Source organism: Sprattus sprattus, assembly GCF_963457725.1.
Source record: "Sprattus sprattus genome assembly, chromosome: 20".
Taxonomy (NCBI): domain Eukaryota; kingdom Metazoa; phylum Chordata; class Actinopteri; order Clupeiformes; family Clupeidae; genus Sprattus; species Sprattus sprattus.
Window position 1 is genome coordinate 18,687,870 of NC_137918.1, and position 18,807 is coordinate 18,706,676.

An 18,807-nucleotide genomic window follows, 5' to 3' on the forward strand; every position below is an offset into this window, starting at 1 on the left:
GATGTGGTATTGGTGTCATATTAGTCTGAATGATGGGTCCATCACAAAGTTCCTTGATAACGGACCTGTGAATTGTATTTGTCTGCCTCACCGTGTCAGAAAACGAATCTAGTGTAACTGAGTGTCTAATCCCTCTCATCTCAAGGGGAGCTGCATTGACTTGGCTTCTCTCTCTCTCTCTCCCTTCCTCGCCCAGGCTTGACTATGGGTTGTGTCAAGAGCAAAGAGGACAAGGGCCCCACGCTGAAGTACCGGCCTGACCCCTCGGTCCCCACCCCTCTGGCCTCTCACATGGGCCACTACGGGCCAGACCCCACCCAGATGGGCCAGTCGCCGGCCCTGAAGGGCCCCATGAACAGCTACAACAGCCACGCCTCCGCCCTCACCCCCTTCGGAGGCTGCTCGTCCTCCACGGTCATCACACCCTTCGGTGGGGCCTCGTCCTTCTCCGCGGTGGCCGTGAGCAGCCCCTTCCCAGGTGTAGTCACAGGTGAGTGGTAGCGGGCATCTCCATGAGGAGACATTGCTGGGTAGTGTTGTGTCAGTCCAGTAGGAATTCACTTTCCTGGGCTACACACAGAGACACACACACAGAGACACACACACAGAGACACACACACACACACCTTTGACAGGCCCTGAGACCTGCATTCAAACTAGCTTGCATTTTAAAATGTCATAAAAAACCAACACAAATGTTTAGTATGTAAATATTTAACAAGATGTCGAGTAAAGTCTGTGTTTGATTACAAAGGGGAAGCTGGTTTAATTATTGACTGACTGTGTCCAGTAGATATACTAGCAGACTAGTCAGATTGCAGGTGGTACTATGAGCGCATTGTAATTGGCATTGGCCTTGGCCCAATCGAACATTGGGCTTTTGCTCATAACCACTAACTGATTTCCAATTAAGGGGGCCAACATGGCAACACACACTGCTTATGTGCCAGCGACAGGTATACATTCCCTTTTAGCCAGCTCCCTGAGCCACTTGGGATAGTCCTACATTAACCACTTAGTTAGCCATGCTGCCCAGGAAGCTGAATGATTTGCGTGCGTATTGTACGGGTATTGAGGAGGAGTGGATATGGGCCGCAATGTTGTGGTTCCTGGAAGCCCATGTTGTCATGTCAGCAAAGCCTTGTCTTGATGTGTTTGTGTCTGGTGGTATATGGAGCGGTAGTCTTGGTATCCTGTTCTTGCGTGTGAAAACTGGACATGCTGTTCTACTGTATGTGTTGGTGCCTCCGAAATGACCAGGAGTTATATCACAGTGTGTTCCCTTAACTCAGTTTGGGTTTGTGTACCCTGAAGAGTGTGCCTACCCCACCCCAACCCACCTTAAACTGGGCCTGTATCCAATGCTACTTTACTCTGGGTTTGTGACACCAACGCAGTTGTCCTACCTACCACCCCTGAGTCCTTATCTTTAGTGTCCTGTAACACCCTGATGTTGATGTATGCCAAGTACTAGAAGACCTTAGCTAAGTACTAAACACCCAAACTAAAAAACCTAAGACCCAAGTCTGTTGTGATGTTTTTATTAAGTAAGCTTATCATTTCATTTAGTAAGTCTTAAAGTAACAGTATGCAACAATTATACTTCAGGATTTAGGGTTAGGATAAGCAGTTTTACCTTAAAAAAACAGCTTCTTTAACACGTATCAGACACTGGACAGTTTACTGTTTATCCATCACTGCACAAATGGCAGAAAAGCTGAGGATAACTCCATGTTCTGCTTTTGTGAGGTGAAGGGTTCATGTTAAACTCTGTTCCTCTGCTCTATAAGAGAGAGACAGTGTTCAGCTTGGCCTCATGGTCTCGGACATCTCAACCCGTTCACACTCTCTGCAGCTGAAAAGTGAGCCTAGGGCTTCAGGTGAAGATTTGTTTAACAGCTTTTTTTTTCCGTGGACTGAGAGTGAACTGTGAGAACAGGGCCTGAGGATAAGAAATGTCTTGTGGAATAAGAATCATGTTGCCACACGCATACGATTCATAGTGGAGAGGAAAGGCAGGGCTGGTTAGGCAAATGACATTTACTCCTGAAGAATTGTAATGCTGCTGATCTTGGCAATACTACGGCTTTCGGCATCAAACCTTATGCATAGAAGTAGAGCAGAAGCGCACAGTGGCACACAGTACCAGTGTGGAAGCGGTGGCACCCAGTTGGGTACAGTACCAGTGTGGAAGCACACAGTTGGGTACAGTACCAGTGTGGAAGCACACAGTTGGGTACAGTACCAGTGTGGAAGCACACAGTTGGGTACAGTACCAGTGTGGAAGCACACAGTTGGGTACAGTACCAGTGTGGAAGTGGTGGCACAGAGTTGGGTACAGTACCAGTATGGAAGTGGTGGCACAGAGTTGGGTACAGTACCAGTGTGGAAGTGGAAGCACACAGTTGGGTACAGTACCAGTATGGAAGTGGTGGCACAGAGTTGGGTACAGTACCAGTGTGGAAGTGGAAGCACACAGTTGGGTACAGGATTCTTCACTGCACAGTCAAGCATGCCCACCCTTAAGCCCCACAACACTGCACCCACACCCACACCCACACCCCACTCTCACTGCTCACAGGGTCATCAACACAGATCAGAGTCGTCATTGCTGAACTGTCCAGTGCACCCCTCTCCCCTTCACAGTTCACACAAGATGGTCTGCTGCTGGTCTTTGCAGAGCCAGGTGGATTGCACAGTACATAGCTGGCCTATCTCTGACAGAGTTTTGGTCTTAATGTGGATGGGAAGGATTTGGTCCTGAGACTGATCTAGACCAGTTCAATGCTTTGTGCAGAGAAGCGGCGCTGATTCGAACAGAAAGCCGCTATGGTGAAGGGTCCGTTTGTCAAGTTCTGTGGTTTTAGAGGGTCAGGTTAGCATTGATTAGAGTAGTCCAATACCAAAATTGCTACAAGTTGTAGACTTATAATGTGTTGATGTTATCAGAGGTACACTGAAGTTCTGGCAAACTCATCAGAGGAAACATAGGCTACAAAATTGTCTGGCTACTGAATCAACTGTTGTTTGGCAATCGCCAGAGTTCTTACAACCTACCCTCCAAGCTGAAGCTTCACATGTAGCTAATATTTAGTCCACTTTGATGAACTAGCTTCCATGACAGCACAAGGCTGTTTGTATGTCTGGCGCGACAAGATATGATTACACCTGATATGTTATTTGCAATAACACTTCAACACAAGCCAAACGTATTTCCAATGTTTTGTTGTTGTTTTTTTTCCCCCTGTAGGTGGTGTGACATTCTTTGTGGCCTTGTATGACTATGAAGCCAGGACGTCGGATGACCTTTCATTTAAGAAAGGCGACCGCTTTCAGATCATCAACAACACGTAAGTCTGCCCCCCCCCACCCCACCCTCCCAGCAGACCTATTGTTTTGATGTCGACGAGCACAGATTGCACCGCTCCGTGTGTTTGGGACAGTCTGATGATCTAGCAGCAGGAAGTGGATGGGACTTTACTGTAATGCTTGTTTTTAATCCATCGTGTTTTTCAGGCCTGATGTGGATGAAATCTGTCTGTGTTAATGCCTCTTGCTTTAATGGGCCATCTGGTCATACGGCAGCCTAGTTTGGATATGTGGAAAAATAAACGCGTCGTCAACCGAATTGTGTGAAGAGAAACTTTTTGTAATTAATGTGTTTTTTGTTTATCTCTCATATCTGAGACTGGGCTGTTTTTATTTCTCATCAAACCCCCATGTTGTCATGCTGAAAGAGGTTTGGCTAACATGACCTCTTTTAAATGACTCGTGAGTGATGCGCACATCTTATCTCTCTCTCTCTCTCTCTCTCTCCCTCTCTCACTCTCTCCCCCCCTTTCTTCTGAACAGAGAGGGCGACTGGTGGGAGGCGCGCTCCATCAACACAGGAAAGAAGGGCTACATTCCCAGCAACTACGTGGCCCCAGCCGATTCCATCCAGGCGGAAGAGTAAGGCCCTGACACTCCCTTTCAACCCCCACCCCCACCCGCTCCCGCTCCCGCTCCCCACTCCCCTTGACCAACCGGCTCGCCCCCCTCCCCGCTCTCGGCGGTAATTAAGGGAGCGTGATGGGGGCAGTCACACATATAGTGGAGCGGATGGTGGCAGCAATGACAAACAGGCGAAACAAACGCATGACTGGAATACAAAGGGGGATTTCTGTGCCTCTGAGATTACACAGGGCATTCCATTAGCACTCCACCCCGCCTTAATGCCCTGTGCCGTGCCTAGCCTGCCTTCACACTGCCTGGATTTGATGTCCCACTGCCACACAGAGCTTGTTCTCTCTCTTCCTCTCTCTCCCTCTCTCTCTCTCTCTCTCTCTGCCTCTCCCTTTCTCTCTCACTCCTTCTGGCGCTCTGTAATCTGTTTTCTGTCGTTTATTCTCTGGATAACTCTGGCCCTCTCTTCTCTCCTCTGGTTACCTCTGCTGATTTGTTTCTTGGCCTCCATGTTTCTCTCATAAAGACCTTGAGAGATTCTGTGCTGCTCTATAACTCAACAGCATCACAAGCTACTGCTATGGTGGGGAAAGGGCGCTCTAGCAAGACACTTTGGTTCTTTTTATAATGATTATTATTAGTAACTTTACTCTAGTCTCTCTAGTCTAGTATTCTACACTTATTTTCTTCCGGCAATTATTTTAAGTTTGTGAAGAGCTTTTAAACAACTAAATAAGAAAGAGTGAGAGAACTAAAAAACGAAATGAGAAAAAGAGAGAGAACTAAAAAACTAAATGAGAAAACGAGAATTGTTTTGGTTCACAGTCATTTTGGTCAACCTATCAGAAAATCAGCGCAGCCTCACAAACCGCAGATGATTTCCTGATTGAATGGGAACCTTGTTCTCGCTCTCTCTTGCGCTCTCTCTCTCTCTCTCTCTCTCTCTCTCTCTCTCTCTCTCTCTGAGGGGCAGATGTAATAACAAGTTAGCGCCCGTTTTAGGTGTACGAACAGAACGCCAGTTTTGCTCATTGATACCTTGTTTAAATGAACCTTTACGTTTGTTGGCTTTTTTTGGGCCTTGCCTTCCCTTATTCACGTCATTCACTTACCTATGTGTAGATACCTGCAGCGCTCGGCTGCAGATTTAGTACATTCAGCGTAAAATGTTGAGTTGCCAAGTCGCTGTTTTGCTCCAACGTATGTACATCTGCCCCAGGGTGTCATCGCTTTCGTTCGGCCCTCTTCATCTCTTCACACTCGTTCTGTCGCCCCTGTACGCCCTGTGCAAGTCGGCATTCAGTTAACTCCGCCTCCAATAACCACGGTGAAGAGATGCTTGCTTGAACTCTTCTTTAATGATTGGAAATAGACTGTAAGAGACATAACATATATATGTGTGAATCAATTATACATACAAACAAACATAGATGGATACATACCGTACATAACGTACACCTCAAAATTGACGATAATATACTTTTAACGGACTCGCGATTGGCGTACGCTAATAATCTAGAATAGTTCGAGTTAATATATACAAGTCATCCAGTGTTATAACAAGTCAAATGATTAAAGACTTACAGGCACACAGTGGAGAAATAATCAGTGGAGAAATAATCGCGAACTGACATTTAACAGGGTATCCAAGGATATACAACGGCTACAAATTAGATACAATGTAGAAAACAATAACATTATCACGAACGTTACATTTTTTACAAGCTGACGTACCAACAGTGCATCCAAAGACATGAAATGTAACAAATATTTACAATATCGTTAACAGATTTAATATTCCAGTTGTCAATCTCAACTGTCAAACTTTGTCGAATCTGTCGATTGCGTCACGGACGGACACACGCGCCCGAGATGGCAGTCTGTTTTCTCCATGTCCAGACAGCACACTCTCGAATCTCTTCTCTCTCTCTCACCCTTCCTCTTTCTCTCCTTCTCTCTCACTCCCTCTGTTTCTCACCCTTCCTCACTCCCTCTCCCTCCCTTCCTCTGTCTCTCCATCTCCCTCACTTCCTCTGTCTCTCCCTCTCCCTCCCTTCCTCTGTCTCTCCCTCCTTCTCTCACTCCCTTCCTCCCTCCCTCTCTCTCTCCCTCTCTCTCTCTCCCTCCCTCTGTCTCTCCCTCACTCTGTCTGTCTCTACCTTCTTCCCTCTGTCCCTCTCTCTCTCCCCCTCCCTCTGTCTCTCCCTCTCTCTCTCTCCCTCCCTCTGTCTCTCCCTCCCTCTGTCTCTCCCTCCCTCTGTCTCTCCCTCTCTCTCTCTCCCTCCCTCTGTCTCTCCCTCTCTCCCCTCCCTCCCTCTCTCTCTCTCTCCCTCCCTCCCTCAGTCTCTCCTTTCCTCCATCTGTCTCTCCCTCCTTCCTCATGAGTAGTGTTATCATGACTCATGAACGCTGGGGAAATCAGTCATAATGGCGTGGATCGCGGATCCTTCTGCTTGTGTGAATAACAGTGAGCGCTTGAGAAGCCTTCCCCTTTCGGCCCTGCCATAAACCGTGTGTGTGTGTGTGTGTGTGTGTGTGTGTGTGCTCCCACCTCTACACCGACCCGTGCCGGCCGGCACACCCCTTGGTTAATTTGCCAGGCAGCAGCTCCTCCACGCTCCCAACCATGAGTCAGTGCCGTAGGCACTCACTACAAGAGGGTTGCTGAGGCTGAAAATCAAAGTGAAAAGTAACGCACACTAAGGGTTGTAGTGAGGTGCTGATCACTGGATAAAGGCTTAAAAGAGGCAATGTGTGTGTTTGTGTGTGTGTGGGTGTGTGTGTGTGCAATGTGTGCGTGTGTGTGTGTGCAGCGTGTGTGTGTGCAGTGTGTGGGTGGGTGGGTGGGTGTGCGTGTGCAGTGTGTGTGTGTGTGTGTGTGTGTGTGTGTGTGTGTGTGTGTGTGTGTGTGTGTGTGTGTGTGTGTGTGTGTGTGAGCTGTGAGCTGAAAATCACCCTCTGGCCTGCTTCTGACCTCTCTGCAGATGGTACTTTGGGAAAATGGGTCGCAAAGATGCCGAGAGACTGCTTCTGGTGCCTGGAAACCAGCGAGGCACTTTCCTGATCCGCGAGAGCGAGACGACTAAAGGTGAGAAAGTGGCAGTATCCGCGGATTTTCACACCCCTGATATATCACTTCAGACAAGAGAGAGAGAGAGAGAGAGAGAGGAGACAGAAGGTATTTCAGTCCTGTTACTCAAGGTACTCGAAAAATCCGAATGGTTTGGATGAAGGTCCTACAATTAGTGAATGGATAATTGACAAAGAGTCATGTATTTTTTTTATGTGAACGTCTTTTTCCATTCTCGCCCTCAGGAGCGGAGTCCCTGTCCATACGGGACTGGGATGAGGTGAAGGGGGACAATGTGAAACACTACAAGATCCGCAAGCTGGATAATGGAGGCTACTACATCACCACCAGAGCCCAGTTCGATACACTACAGAAACTCGTGAAGCACTATACAGGTACATACACTATACAGGTACACACACTATACAGGTACACACACTATACAGGTACACACACTATACAGGTACACACACTATACAGGTACACACACTATACAGGTACACACACGTTACAGGTACACACACTATACAGGTACACACACTATACAGGTACACACACTATACAGGTACAGACACTATACAGGTACACACACTATACAGGTACAAACACTATTCAGGTACACAGTCTGGGACAGTGGCCTGGCCAACACCTATCGAGACTGTTCCTCAGGGAAATGCTTTGCACACTCACACACATGACACACACACAACGCAAACACACACACTCCACATACAGCACACACACACACACTCCACATACAGCACAAACACACACAGATAATTAAAGTCTCTGGAGCTTAGAGTGGTAGACACCAGTGTTTGAGCAGTGAGTGCGGAGGCGTCCCTCAGAGTGGCAGGGACAGGTGCTGCACATCTGCTAAGAGTCAGAGTCAGAGTCCGAGTGGCAGGGACAGGCGCTGCACACCTGCTGAGGGGCGAGCGAAATGAAGAAGGCCGCCACAGGCTTCCGAGACGGCATTTGAACTCCCAGGGTTCTCCTCTCGATGGAGACCGCGGAAGTCTCACTCTGACTCAGAGCAAAAATAAATATTACCGCCGCAGGCTTCCGAGACGGCATTTGAACTCCCGGGGGGTTCTCCTCTGAATGGAGCCGCTGAAGTCTCACTCTGACTCAGAGTAAAAATGTGTGACTGATGAGTAAGCATGAGGAGCTCAGCCACCAGAGGGATCTCAAGGGTGGCCCTGCAGTCAACTGCATACTCCATGGAGCTGTATGATATTCGTCATTGATATGATATGCTGTGATGTGATGTGATGTTTCTGACACCTTGTTGTCTCACATTCCTCTCCATATGTCGTCTTCTTCCCCAGCGATGTGTTTACGCCCGCTGTTAGCACGTCTTATGTAACTGGTGTTGCACAGAATTAATGGCCGCCCGTCCCCCGCAAGGCTCTAGCCCCTGTTATTATCACAGCGTTAGCTGCGTGTGATGGACCAGCGGAACAGCATGCTTTCCAAAACACACGCCTGCAAACATTAGAATTAACTAAATGATACGTCTCGGAGTGTGGGTGGCCCCGGGCTGGTGTTGGTTAGGCCAGTGTCGGAATTTGTTTGAGATTTAATACTAATCTTTCTCAGCCTCTCCTTCCTTAAGGTGCCTGCCAAGTCAAATGATTCATTTGAAAGTGAAATAATAATTTAGCTCTCATTAATGTAAGTGCCATTGCCACTTTCTCTTAACAATACTTCTATTTCTTGCTCTTGCTCTCTCTCTCTCTCTCTCTCTCTCTCTCTCTCTCTCTCGCTCTCTCTCTCGCCCTCTCTCTGTCCCTCCATCAGAGCATTCAGATGGCCTGTGCCACAGGCTGACGACTGTGTGTCCGACGGTGAAGCCCCAGACCCAGGGCCTGGCTAAGGACGCCTGGGAGATCCCCCGCGACTCCCTGCGGCTGGAGGTGAAGCTGGGCCAGGGCTGCTTCGGGGAAGTGTGGATGGGTAAGAGCGCCTGGCACACACACACACACACACACACACAGGGCTGCTTCGGGGAGGTGTGGATGGGTAAGAGCCCCTGACACACACACACACACACACACACACACACACACACACACACACACAGACACAGGTAAACTAAACAGCAACAACATCAACAGCTCCTCCTTAGCATGGGAATCAGTCGCGCTGTGCTCCCAGAAGCACATGCCCAAATCCAGGTGACAGCCAAGCCTCCTGATCTGTGAACAAACACAACCACATAGATACACATAAACACACACACACACACACACACACACCACACACACACACACACGGTCTCCCCAGACAGCTTGTGCGTGGGGCCACGCGTCTCGTGTCACCGTGCCCGGTGTCCCCCTGCGGCTAATTGCGGGTTCAGAGACAGGCGCTCGGGGCTGGCTGCTAGCAAACGCCCTGGGAGCTGAGCAGCGCCTGGCTCCTTTCATCGCGCTCTTCAAAGAGCTGTTCCCCACCGCACGCTGCGTGCCCCGACCTGCCAGCGCTGCTGGTTACGCAAGTCCAGGAATTCCACTCATTTCTGAGTGTTTCGGTGTAACTTCACTGAGTTCCTGCCAGGACAAATATGTGCTTTTATCCGCCAACGAGGGTATTTTTTTTTGGATTGGTTTGTTTATCTGTTTGTCAGCAGGATTACACAAACACAATCGTATTCATGAAACTTGGTGTAGGGGTGTAGCATGGGCCAAATAAAAGAGAATTTAGGGGAGGGGTTCCAAATGATTTCCCACTTTTGTATTTGGCATTGGTCGAGGTCTGCTCTCCAAGTACCCTTCTAGTTGTGTGTGTGTTTGTGTTTGTTTGGTTGTTTTGTTTTGTTTGTTTGGTGGTGGGGATTTTACAATGCTTCACATGTTTTTAGTGTGACTCATACTGTTTACTTAAAAAAATGTTTTATTTATAGCACGGTTTACTCTACTTGATAAGATTGGGTAGAATCCCACCTCCCATGCTCTTAATCTGGTACGTCTCCATCATATCTTGATCTGAATCGCTTCCTCTGGACAGGCTGCTGGAACGGCACGACCAAGGTGGCCATTAAGACCCTGAAGACGGGCACCATGTCCCCGGAGGCCTTCCTGCAGGAGGCCCAGATCATGAAGAAGCTGCGGCACGACAAGCTGGTGCCCCTCTACGCGGTGGTGTCCGAGGAGCCCATCTACATCGTCACCGAGTACATGGGACAAGGTAAAGACACACATACGCACACACACACACACACGCACGCCTTAGGCACAGCATTTCACCACATGTCTGCACACACCACCTCCAAATGCAAAACCTCTACATTTAACACTGACAGATCTGATCTTGTCTGCTACACAACTCTGTCCTCCGTCTGTACTGAAGTGTGACATATAAAATCATAGAAGGGCAACACTGTGCAGGCGTCTGCCACTAATGCTGTTCCACATATGCTGTTTCTCTGTTGAGTTACAGTATGTCAGATCTGCTAATCAAGCCAGCAGGGGGGGGGGGGGGTGGGGGGGGGGGGCGGTCAGCGGATGACGTAAATCAAAGGATATGTTTGGTGTTTAAACAGACTTATGGTAGGATCTTATGAGCCCAACCTTTTGGTTGCTAACTCAAATGTTTAAAACCAAAAATGCACAGCACACACCTGTCCCATCATATGTCTCATAGTTTTATTACTGTCAAAAGCATGTGTAAATTAAACTATACATGCATTTAAATGACTTCCATAAGTTATAGTGTCAAAGATCCACAAGCAGGTGCAGTTGTAACTGTTTAGAATAAATGTCTCTTCCGTTTAAGTTTTTTCCTAAGTACTCAAACACATGTTGAAATTATTGTCTGTCTGCAGCAATTGCAGCAGATAGGGGTTAAGTTTATAAGCTTGACACTTGTCCTTTAAGGCTCTTGGGAATTCTGCCTCAGAGGGAAGTACACTGTCTGCTGAAAGGCCTGCAGTCACATTCCTCTGAACACACATGCTAGCCTCTCCTCAGCGCCAAAACCAGACTTACACGCATGGTTTGGAAAAACAATTAAAATCGTCCGAGAGGGAGAAAACCTCCATACATTTTTTCCCCCGTCTGAAATGATGGTGGGATGGATGTGCATATTTGAGGTTATTTTGCGTCTTGTTTTTTATTCAGTGGTGTGTGTGATTGTGTGTTTGTGCAGGCAGTCTGCTGGACTTCTTGAAGGAGGGAGATGGTAAATATCTCAAGCTTCCTCAGCTGGTGGACATGGCAGCTCAGGTAAGAGAGTAACACAGAGCCTTGAGGCCAATGCCTGTGTTTCTGTTTGTGTGTGCGTGAATGGGAATGTGTGTCAAGCCCCATTTGGCCGTTAGAGTGTGTCCAACTTTACTCACGAAAGCCCAGCAGCATGGCAAGGAGAGGCTCAAGCTCACAACATTTGAACTCCTCATTCCTCATTTATAGAAGTAAAAAAAATCAAAAGTTACACATCTTAGGCTCTTCCCTTTCTCTCTCTCTCTCACGCTGTCTCTTTCCTCTTGCTTACTGCTACTCCTACACATTTCCTGCTTTCCGTTGCCCCCCCATCTCTTCAGTAGTCTAACCCTTCTTTCCACTGCCCCCCCCCCCCTTCTCTTCAGTGGTTTCATCCTCCTTTCCACTGCGACCCCCCCCCCCCCCTGTCTCTTCAGTGGTCTCATCCTCCTTTCCACCCCCCCCAACCCCCCCCCCCCGGTCCCATCCTCCTTTCTGCGTGTAATGCTTTGTAGCACTTAACCGGCGCTCCTTCGAGGCCACTTCCTCTTAATGTGTCGAATCGCTTCTGTGAGGTGCTCTCTAAACAGTCCTCTCTAACCCTCTAACCCCCCCTCTTCTCCTCTCCTCTCCTCTCCTCCAGCCTGGCATCTTTGACACTGAGCCTCTTCCCATTACTCAACACAGACTTAGCTCTCAGCCCTCCTGTGCACATTTAGTCAACAGCTTCAAGTCCACCCCTCTGGCTCCGGCTCCATTTTGTCCGCCGGAAGGATGCATAATTGAGCGCTTTTTGCTAAAACGTGTCACTGTCACAGTTCACAGTTTTCTTTTTTTTTTCTGTCTTTTGGTTATTTTTTAGTCTGCCCCCCCCCCCCCTCTCCAGCCCATTCACGGTTCTTGGCAGAGGTTCAGGCTGTGCCTGAGTGATTCTGTCTCTGAGGGTTATTCCTCAGTCGAGTGCTAAGCCACCTGCTTGGGCTAATTGACGCCGCCGCGGTGCTTTTAAAGTTTAAATGGTTTAATAAACCATTAATGGAATGAGATGGAGCCGGAGTAGAGGCGGGTGTAAGGGGAGGGCAGGCCTCTGATAAATGCCCCCCCCCAAATGTGCCTGCAGATTTAGTTTTGTACTCAAAAATACACTTAAGGCTCCCGGGAACCCTTCTCCATATGGGTACCTTTCTCGATAGATCCCTTTCAAAAAGAGTTTTATAGAGAACCCCTCTAAGTTTGACTTTTTCACTGAGGCAACTGAAGGATCGTGTTGTGCAGTGCCGCAGGATGCTGAACATGTGTTCATGTACGTTTAAGGATGGTTGAAATTATTGTCTGTTTTGCTGTGATTGTGGCAGGTGCTCACCAGCCAGGAGTCGGTAGCTCACCAGCTGCATCATGTTAATAGATCCTCTGTGCATGAGAGTCACTTCCCAGAAAACATACTTTATTCTCTTGAGAATTGGATTTGGCTCCTCACCGCTCACGAATTACACTTTTATTTTCATTGCAAAGTGTACTGAATTCAACAGTAGATTGGTCTTATTGTCATGGATATGTTTTTTATTAATGTCAGCCATAATTGCTCTGCCAAGTTGATGCTCATTGACGACAACCCTAAGGATATCAGTAGTAGATCCTTGGATGGCATTTTTAAGAGTGGGCAGAGGGCTTATCTGGCTGCTACTAATGAAGCCTGGCAGACTGAGATTCTAAAGGCAGGCCTTCTGTTGCAGATCGCAGACGGCATGGCTTTCATTGAGAGGATGAACTACATCCACAGAGACCTGAGGGCAGCTAATATCCTCGTCGGAGACAACCTCGTGTGCAAGATTGCCGACTTTGGCCTGGCCAGACTGATCGAAGACAACGAGTACACAGCCAGACAAGGTTTGCTTCCCGCCTCCTCCTGATGTCACACTGGGACACACACATGCGTGGCTCGCCAATGCACTCCCTCACTCCCCTCTCATTCCATGTTGAGCAGACTGCTAAAAGACATGGATAGATTAAAAACCACGGAAGCATTCTTATCAAATCAATCGGAGCTTAGAGGCACCATTGCTGATTTAACAAGCCTAATCAAGCTTAATGTGGTGTGTGCCAGTGTATGCCATCGGTACAATGTGATGCCAGAGTTGCAGTGTGTGTGTGTGTGTGTGTGTGTGTGTGTGTGTGTGTGTGTGTGTGTGTGTGTGTGTGTGTGTGTGGTGAGAGCTTTGGCTGCTGGCAGGGTGGAGGGAAGTGCTGAGGGCTTATTCCTCCCTTACTCTATTGTTGCATACTGCTGACACCTGCTGGGGATTACATGCACTACCTTTTGAAAGCACTTTTCTGTGTCTGTTAATACAGTATGCTTATTTTATTGTGTGCCTGTGTATATTTTATATACACTCTCACACACGCACGCACACGCACACACGCACACACACACACACACACACACACACACACACACACACACACACACACACACACACACACACACACACACACACACACACACACACACACACACACACACACACACACACACACACACACACACACACACCAATGGCCAATGAAGTGCATCACTGGAGGATGCGGCCATCTTTGATACATATGAATCACATCCCTATCTCTCACCTCTTACAGGAGCCAAGTTCCCCATCAAGTGGACAGCCCCTGAGGCCGCCCTGTATGGCCGCTTCACCATCAAGTCAGACGTCTGGTCCTTCGGCATCCTGCTGACAGAGCTGGTGACCAAGGGCAGAGTGCCATACCCAGGTGAGTGGATTCTGGGTAATGTAGTCCTGTCATATGGTCAGCTTGAGAAGACAGCTGGCCTTTTGACATGAAGGCCATTAATCGGCTGTCACGCAGTGTCATGTTTAATGACATTTGACAAGTCTGTAATTAATCTCAGCCAGGAGTCAACACCTGTCAACAGAACATCACATTCACGGGAAAACAAAGCCCGCTCTGCTTCTTGTCTGGATGTTTTAATTAGGCGTCAGAGTGCTAACTCATCCTGACATGCAAGCAACAGCCTTGATGGGGAAATCTTCAGTCTCCCCCTCTCTCTTCTCTTGCGTTTTTGTTTTTCCTAGCCCTTTGCTTAAACCTTCTCTCACCCACTCTTGACCTCCTTCTCATGCCCTCTTCGCCCCCTCTCTTCCCCCCCTTCTCATGCCCCCCCCCCCCCCCCCCCCCTCGCTGTCGTTCTGTCCTCTATCTGTTGCTCCTCCCCTGCTGTTTGCCCCCCCGTTGTTATCGCCTGGGCCCCCTGCTGGCCTATTGTGGCAGTGCTGAGAGTGCCGTTAAACAGCGGGCACTTCTACAATGGTACGATCCGAAAGGGAACCATCTGGCTGGCACAGGCCAAGGGCCAGTGGGCACCGGCTTGTTTACTGCCATCTGTGCCCGCCATGCCTGGGCCGAGCCTCAACCCTTACAGGAGCGGCAGAGCGCCAGCAGTACTCCAGAGCCTCACTGGAGATGATGTCTGCCTCCCACCGAGCCCGTTTGGCTTTAGTTAGTATTTGTGATTTTGCCTGGGCGGGTTCAATCTCACACCTGTGTGTGCGTGGGAGCTTTGGGCAGAGGAAGGCTGACTGGGGTCCGGCAGGGGGCACACACTGGCCCAGTAGACATGTACTGAACCGATACACATATGGGGGGGGGGCACACACTGGCCCAGTAGACATGTACTGAACAGATACACATATGGGGGGGGGGGGCACACACTGGCCCAGTAGACATGTACTGAACCGATACACATATGGGGGGGGGGGCACACACTGGCCCAGTAGACATGTACTGAACCGATACACATATAGGGGGGGGGGGGGCACACACTGGCCCAGTAGACATGTACTGAACCGATACACATATGGGGGGGGGGGCACACACTGGCCCAGTGGATATGTACTGAACAGATACATATATGGGGGGGGGGGGGGCACACTGGCCGAGTGGACATGCACTGAACAGATACACATATAGGGGGGGGGCACACTGGCCCAGTAGACATGTACTGAACAGATACACATATGGGGGGGGGGGCACACACTGGCCGAGTGGATATGTACTGAACAGATACACATATGGGGGGGGGCACACTGGCCCAGTAGACATGTACTGAACAGATACACATATGGGGGGGGGGGGGCACACACTGGCCGAGTGGATATGTACTGAACCGATACACATATAGGGGGGGGGGGGCACACTGGCCGAGTGGATATGTACTGAACAGATACACATATAGGGGGGGGCACACACTGGCCCAGTAGACATGTACTGAACAGATACACATATGGTCTTAGACTCTCTTGTGTCAACTCTCTCACTCTCTTGTTCATTTTCATTTTCCATCCTTCATTCTTTCTGGGTGACTTGCTGCGTATGCACCACATTTTTCAGGGCAGCTATTGCTATGGTAACATTGGAAATAAACAGAACGTTTAGGGTGAGACGAAATGTCAGTTATGCCATTTCCAACAATGTGATTGGCTGTTTATAGTACAAGGCAGGACTTTCAGTTACACATCTGCCATATTTAGCATTACATACTCCCCCAGTGATTCCCTATTCATTTTCCCATGAGTGATTTGTCTCCTGTCTTATACTGTTGCTGCTATTACTGTGTGTGATTGTCTCTTTTAAAAGAGTACCCCTGCAGGTCTAATACAGTTGAAGTATTTAAACTAAAACGGTACCCAAATCTGAGAGAACTCCACAAAAAACACCTTCAGTGTGAGCGTACTTTAAAGGGAGCTGTGCTCGTGTGTCCTGCAGGCATGGTGAACCGGGAGGTTCTGGAGCAGGTGGAGCGCGGCTACCGGATGCCGTCCCCCACGGGCTGCCCCGAATCCCTGCACGAGATGATGAGGATCTGCTGGAAGAAGGAGGCGGACGAGCGGCCCACCTTCGAGTACCTCCAGTCCTTCCTGGAGGACTACTTCACGGCCACCGAGCCGCAGTACCAGCCCGGGGACAACCTGTAAAGAGAGCTGGGCACAGGGCCGCCCCACCACCACACCGCCATGGAGCAGAGGAGAGAGGCTGGGCGCAGAGCTTCTAGAGACGGGTAGCGTGAGCCAGGGTCCCAAACCACTGAGACACTGTGGTACGTCTCCTCCTTCAGAGAACCAACCCCCCCCACCCCACCCCCCCGCCCCGCCCTGAAACCCCCAATCCCCACAAACTCAGATCCTTGAAATTGGGAGATTTTTTTAACTTTTTGTTTTTACTTTTTGTTTTTGTTTCATGTGGATAAAAATCATTGTGATGGGTGTCCTTGTACTCCAACCTTAGTAGAGTTAGGGGTTTGTGGCACCTTACCCCCTCTTTTCATTGCAAATTTGGACAATGTGAGGATAAGTATGTTTTTGAAGAGAGCAAGCCCTGTGTCTGATGACCTTGGACCAGGCTGCTCCCTGCCCCATGTAGTACTAGGCAGCGAGGTGTGTAGGTACGAACACCAGTCTGCAGCACACCGGACGAGGGCATATGAAACACAAAAGCAATGGCTGGTTCACAATTGCACAAAAGTATATTTACTTTTTACGAAACCTAATTTCTCTTATTTCTGTTTTTTTTTGTTTGTTTTTTTTTTTACTTTCTTCTCCAGAACACTAAAAATCTTTTTTTTTTAATGAATGCTCAAAATGTCAGCCTGAGGATAATATCAGTGCGTAAGTCATTTCAGTTGATTCGATTGTTTTTGTCCCGTTCTCTTCTTTTGTTTAGTGTCAATAGTGAGTTTTTATCAAGTGACCAATAACTGTGGTAGATCATGAGAGATGTCCTGCGACTGATGTGTGAAGTGAAAAGATGGACGAGAGGGACAAACATGAAGTGTTGAGTGAAAGGAACAAGTGCGGACGGTAGCCATTTTGAATGTATTCTAAATAAACTGTGGGAAATGGGTTTTTTGAGAGAATATGGATTTGATTTTTTTAAAAGGGTGATCAGTGGGGTAGAATTGCAGAGATTTAGTCTTGCTTGTCTATGTTTGGGCTTTTTCTACACTGGTGGAAAATAATGAGTGGATTTTTAAGGACAAAAAAGCTGTAGTAGTTTTTTTTCTTTCTCAGATTTAAAAAAAATATATATATTGATGAATTTTATGACAACTTGAATCATATCTCATAGAGGAGCTGTATTTTGAGGGCAGTGCAGAACATTTGTTTAAAAACACTAAAGTATCGTTGCCATTTTCTTTAGGAATAATTGTAATCTGCAGCTAATATTTACAGTTACATCTACTTTAAACTGAAAAAAAAAACTGATTGAACTGAACTGAAATTAGGTGATTTACATGTGAATGACCACTGATGACTGAACAGCATGGTAGGAAGAAAGCGACATGAAAGAAGCCTGGTCCTTCTGCATTTCACTGCATCTTTGTGATGCTTTCATGGCCGTACTCACAACATCCTGTGAGGAACATTCTCCACGTCACACACTACACCGTAGAAAATCCATTATTATCAATTGGCACTGGATCGACCAATGGACCACTACCTCCATCTTCTCACACAGAGCTCCATGGATGAGGGGTGTTGTCATGGATTTTTCAATGATTTTCAATAATTTCTATGAACTGTGTTTTTCAATGTATGGAATTTGCCAAAAGTAAATGATTTTTAAATGCGGTCTTTCTGTACTGAAGGATGGTGATTATTAGTAGCGTCAGACCTGAAGTCGCCCTTCAGTGTTGAGGAGAGTGAAGGTCAGCCCCGTGCCCAGTGCTGTTATTGGTCCATTGGGTTGACCTTTCAACTCTGCTTAAAGATGCAGCCACACACCATTTGCACTCCCACTTAAAGTCGGTCTGTGTCACTTAGATGGGTATTTCAGTGTGGTTTATTGGTCGTAAACAGGCGCAGATATCATGGTAGAACACTGTCGACCACCAAATGCTTATCCACCCACATTCCACCCTGATTTCATAGCCATCATCAGCAAATCGAACGATCCACGTCATACCGAGTGTGACCACCACCAGAACAGTGTTCTACATTGCTGACGGCTCAATGGCAGTTTTTTTTTTTAAGAACAGCAAATGGCTCGCCCATTGTGAGATGTAATCTGTGACTTGGTTGGAGGAAGAAGGTCCTAAGTAAGTGTTGGCTTCCCTGATGTCAAATGTATTCCTTGGTTTGTGTGTTAATGCTGTGGTACGTTCTCAAGGTGGACGAGAGCCATCTTGTGTTCAGCTCCTGTGTCTGTGCACTGTACGTCCTGTTGAGGTGGAGATGTGTGTATGGGTTGCCTGAAGGAGCAAGGATGGATTCCTGTGGATGTTCACTACCTGTACCTGGAACATGTGTTGTGCCGTAGTCTTTCTAGACAGAACCCTTGATGCCTATGGGAGAAGCAATGGGCAGGTCTCACTGTTTTATGGTCAAATGAACCCAATTTTCCACTTTTCCTACGGAGAGAGGCTTTGATTTTTTTATTTTTTTTTTGTCTGACTGTACTGTGACACTTTAGTCTTCGGAGGGGTTTGAAATGTCATCTTTGTAGAGAACCATACATCCGCCCCCTTTCTTGTAGCGCCACCTCGTTACTCCCCAGACATTATCCCATTTTCAAAAGGGC

The 18,807-nt window shown here is 48.0% G+C and overlaps 1 protein-coding gene across 2 annotated transcripts in view; it reads left to right on the plus strand.

Moving 5' to 3' along the window:
* Nucleotides 1–204: 204 nt before the first annotated feature.
* yes1 (YES proto-oncogene 1, Src family tyrosine kinase) overlaps nt 205–18,807 on the plus strand; it is a gene marked incomplete at its 5' end in the record, with an annotated part of 18,708 nt that continues 105 nt past the window's right edge. The window contains 11 exons of one of the 2 annotated variants that reach the window (XR_013969035.1): nt 205–490; nt 3,251–3,350; nt 3,853–3,951; nt 6,930–7,033; nt 7,261–7,410; nt 8,819–8,974; nt 10,025–10,204; nt 11,165–11,241; nt 12,951–13,104; nt 13,852–13,983; nt 15,997–16,327. Coding sequence is in view for 1 of the 2 variants with exons in the window: in XM_080859380.1 (XP_080715506.1) it covers nt 205–490; nt 3,251–3,350; nt 3,853–3,951; nt 6,930–7,033; nt 7,261–7,410; nt 8,819–8,974; nt 10,025–10,204; nt 11,165–11,241; nt 12,951–13,104; nt 13,852–13,983; nt 15,997–16,205 (1,647 nt within the window). Of the gene's footprint in view, nt 491–3,250; nt 3,351–3,852; nt 3,952–6,929; nt 7,034–7,260; nt 7,411–8,818; nt 8,975–10,024; nt 10,205–11,164; nt 11,242–12,950; nt 13,105–13,851; nt 13,984–15,996; nt 17,622–18,807 lie in introns of those variants that run through there. The other variant, XM_080859380.1, reaches the window with a different exon arrangement.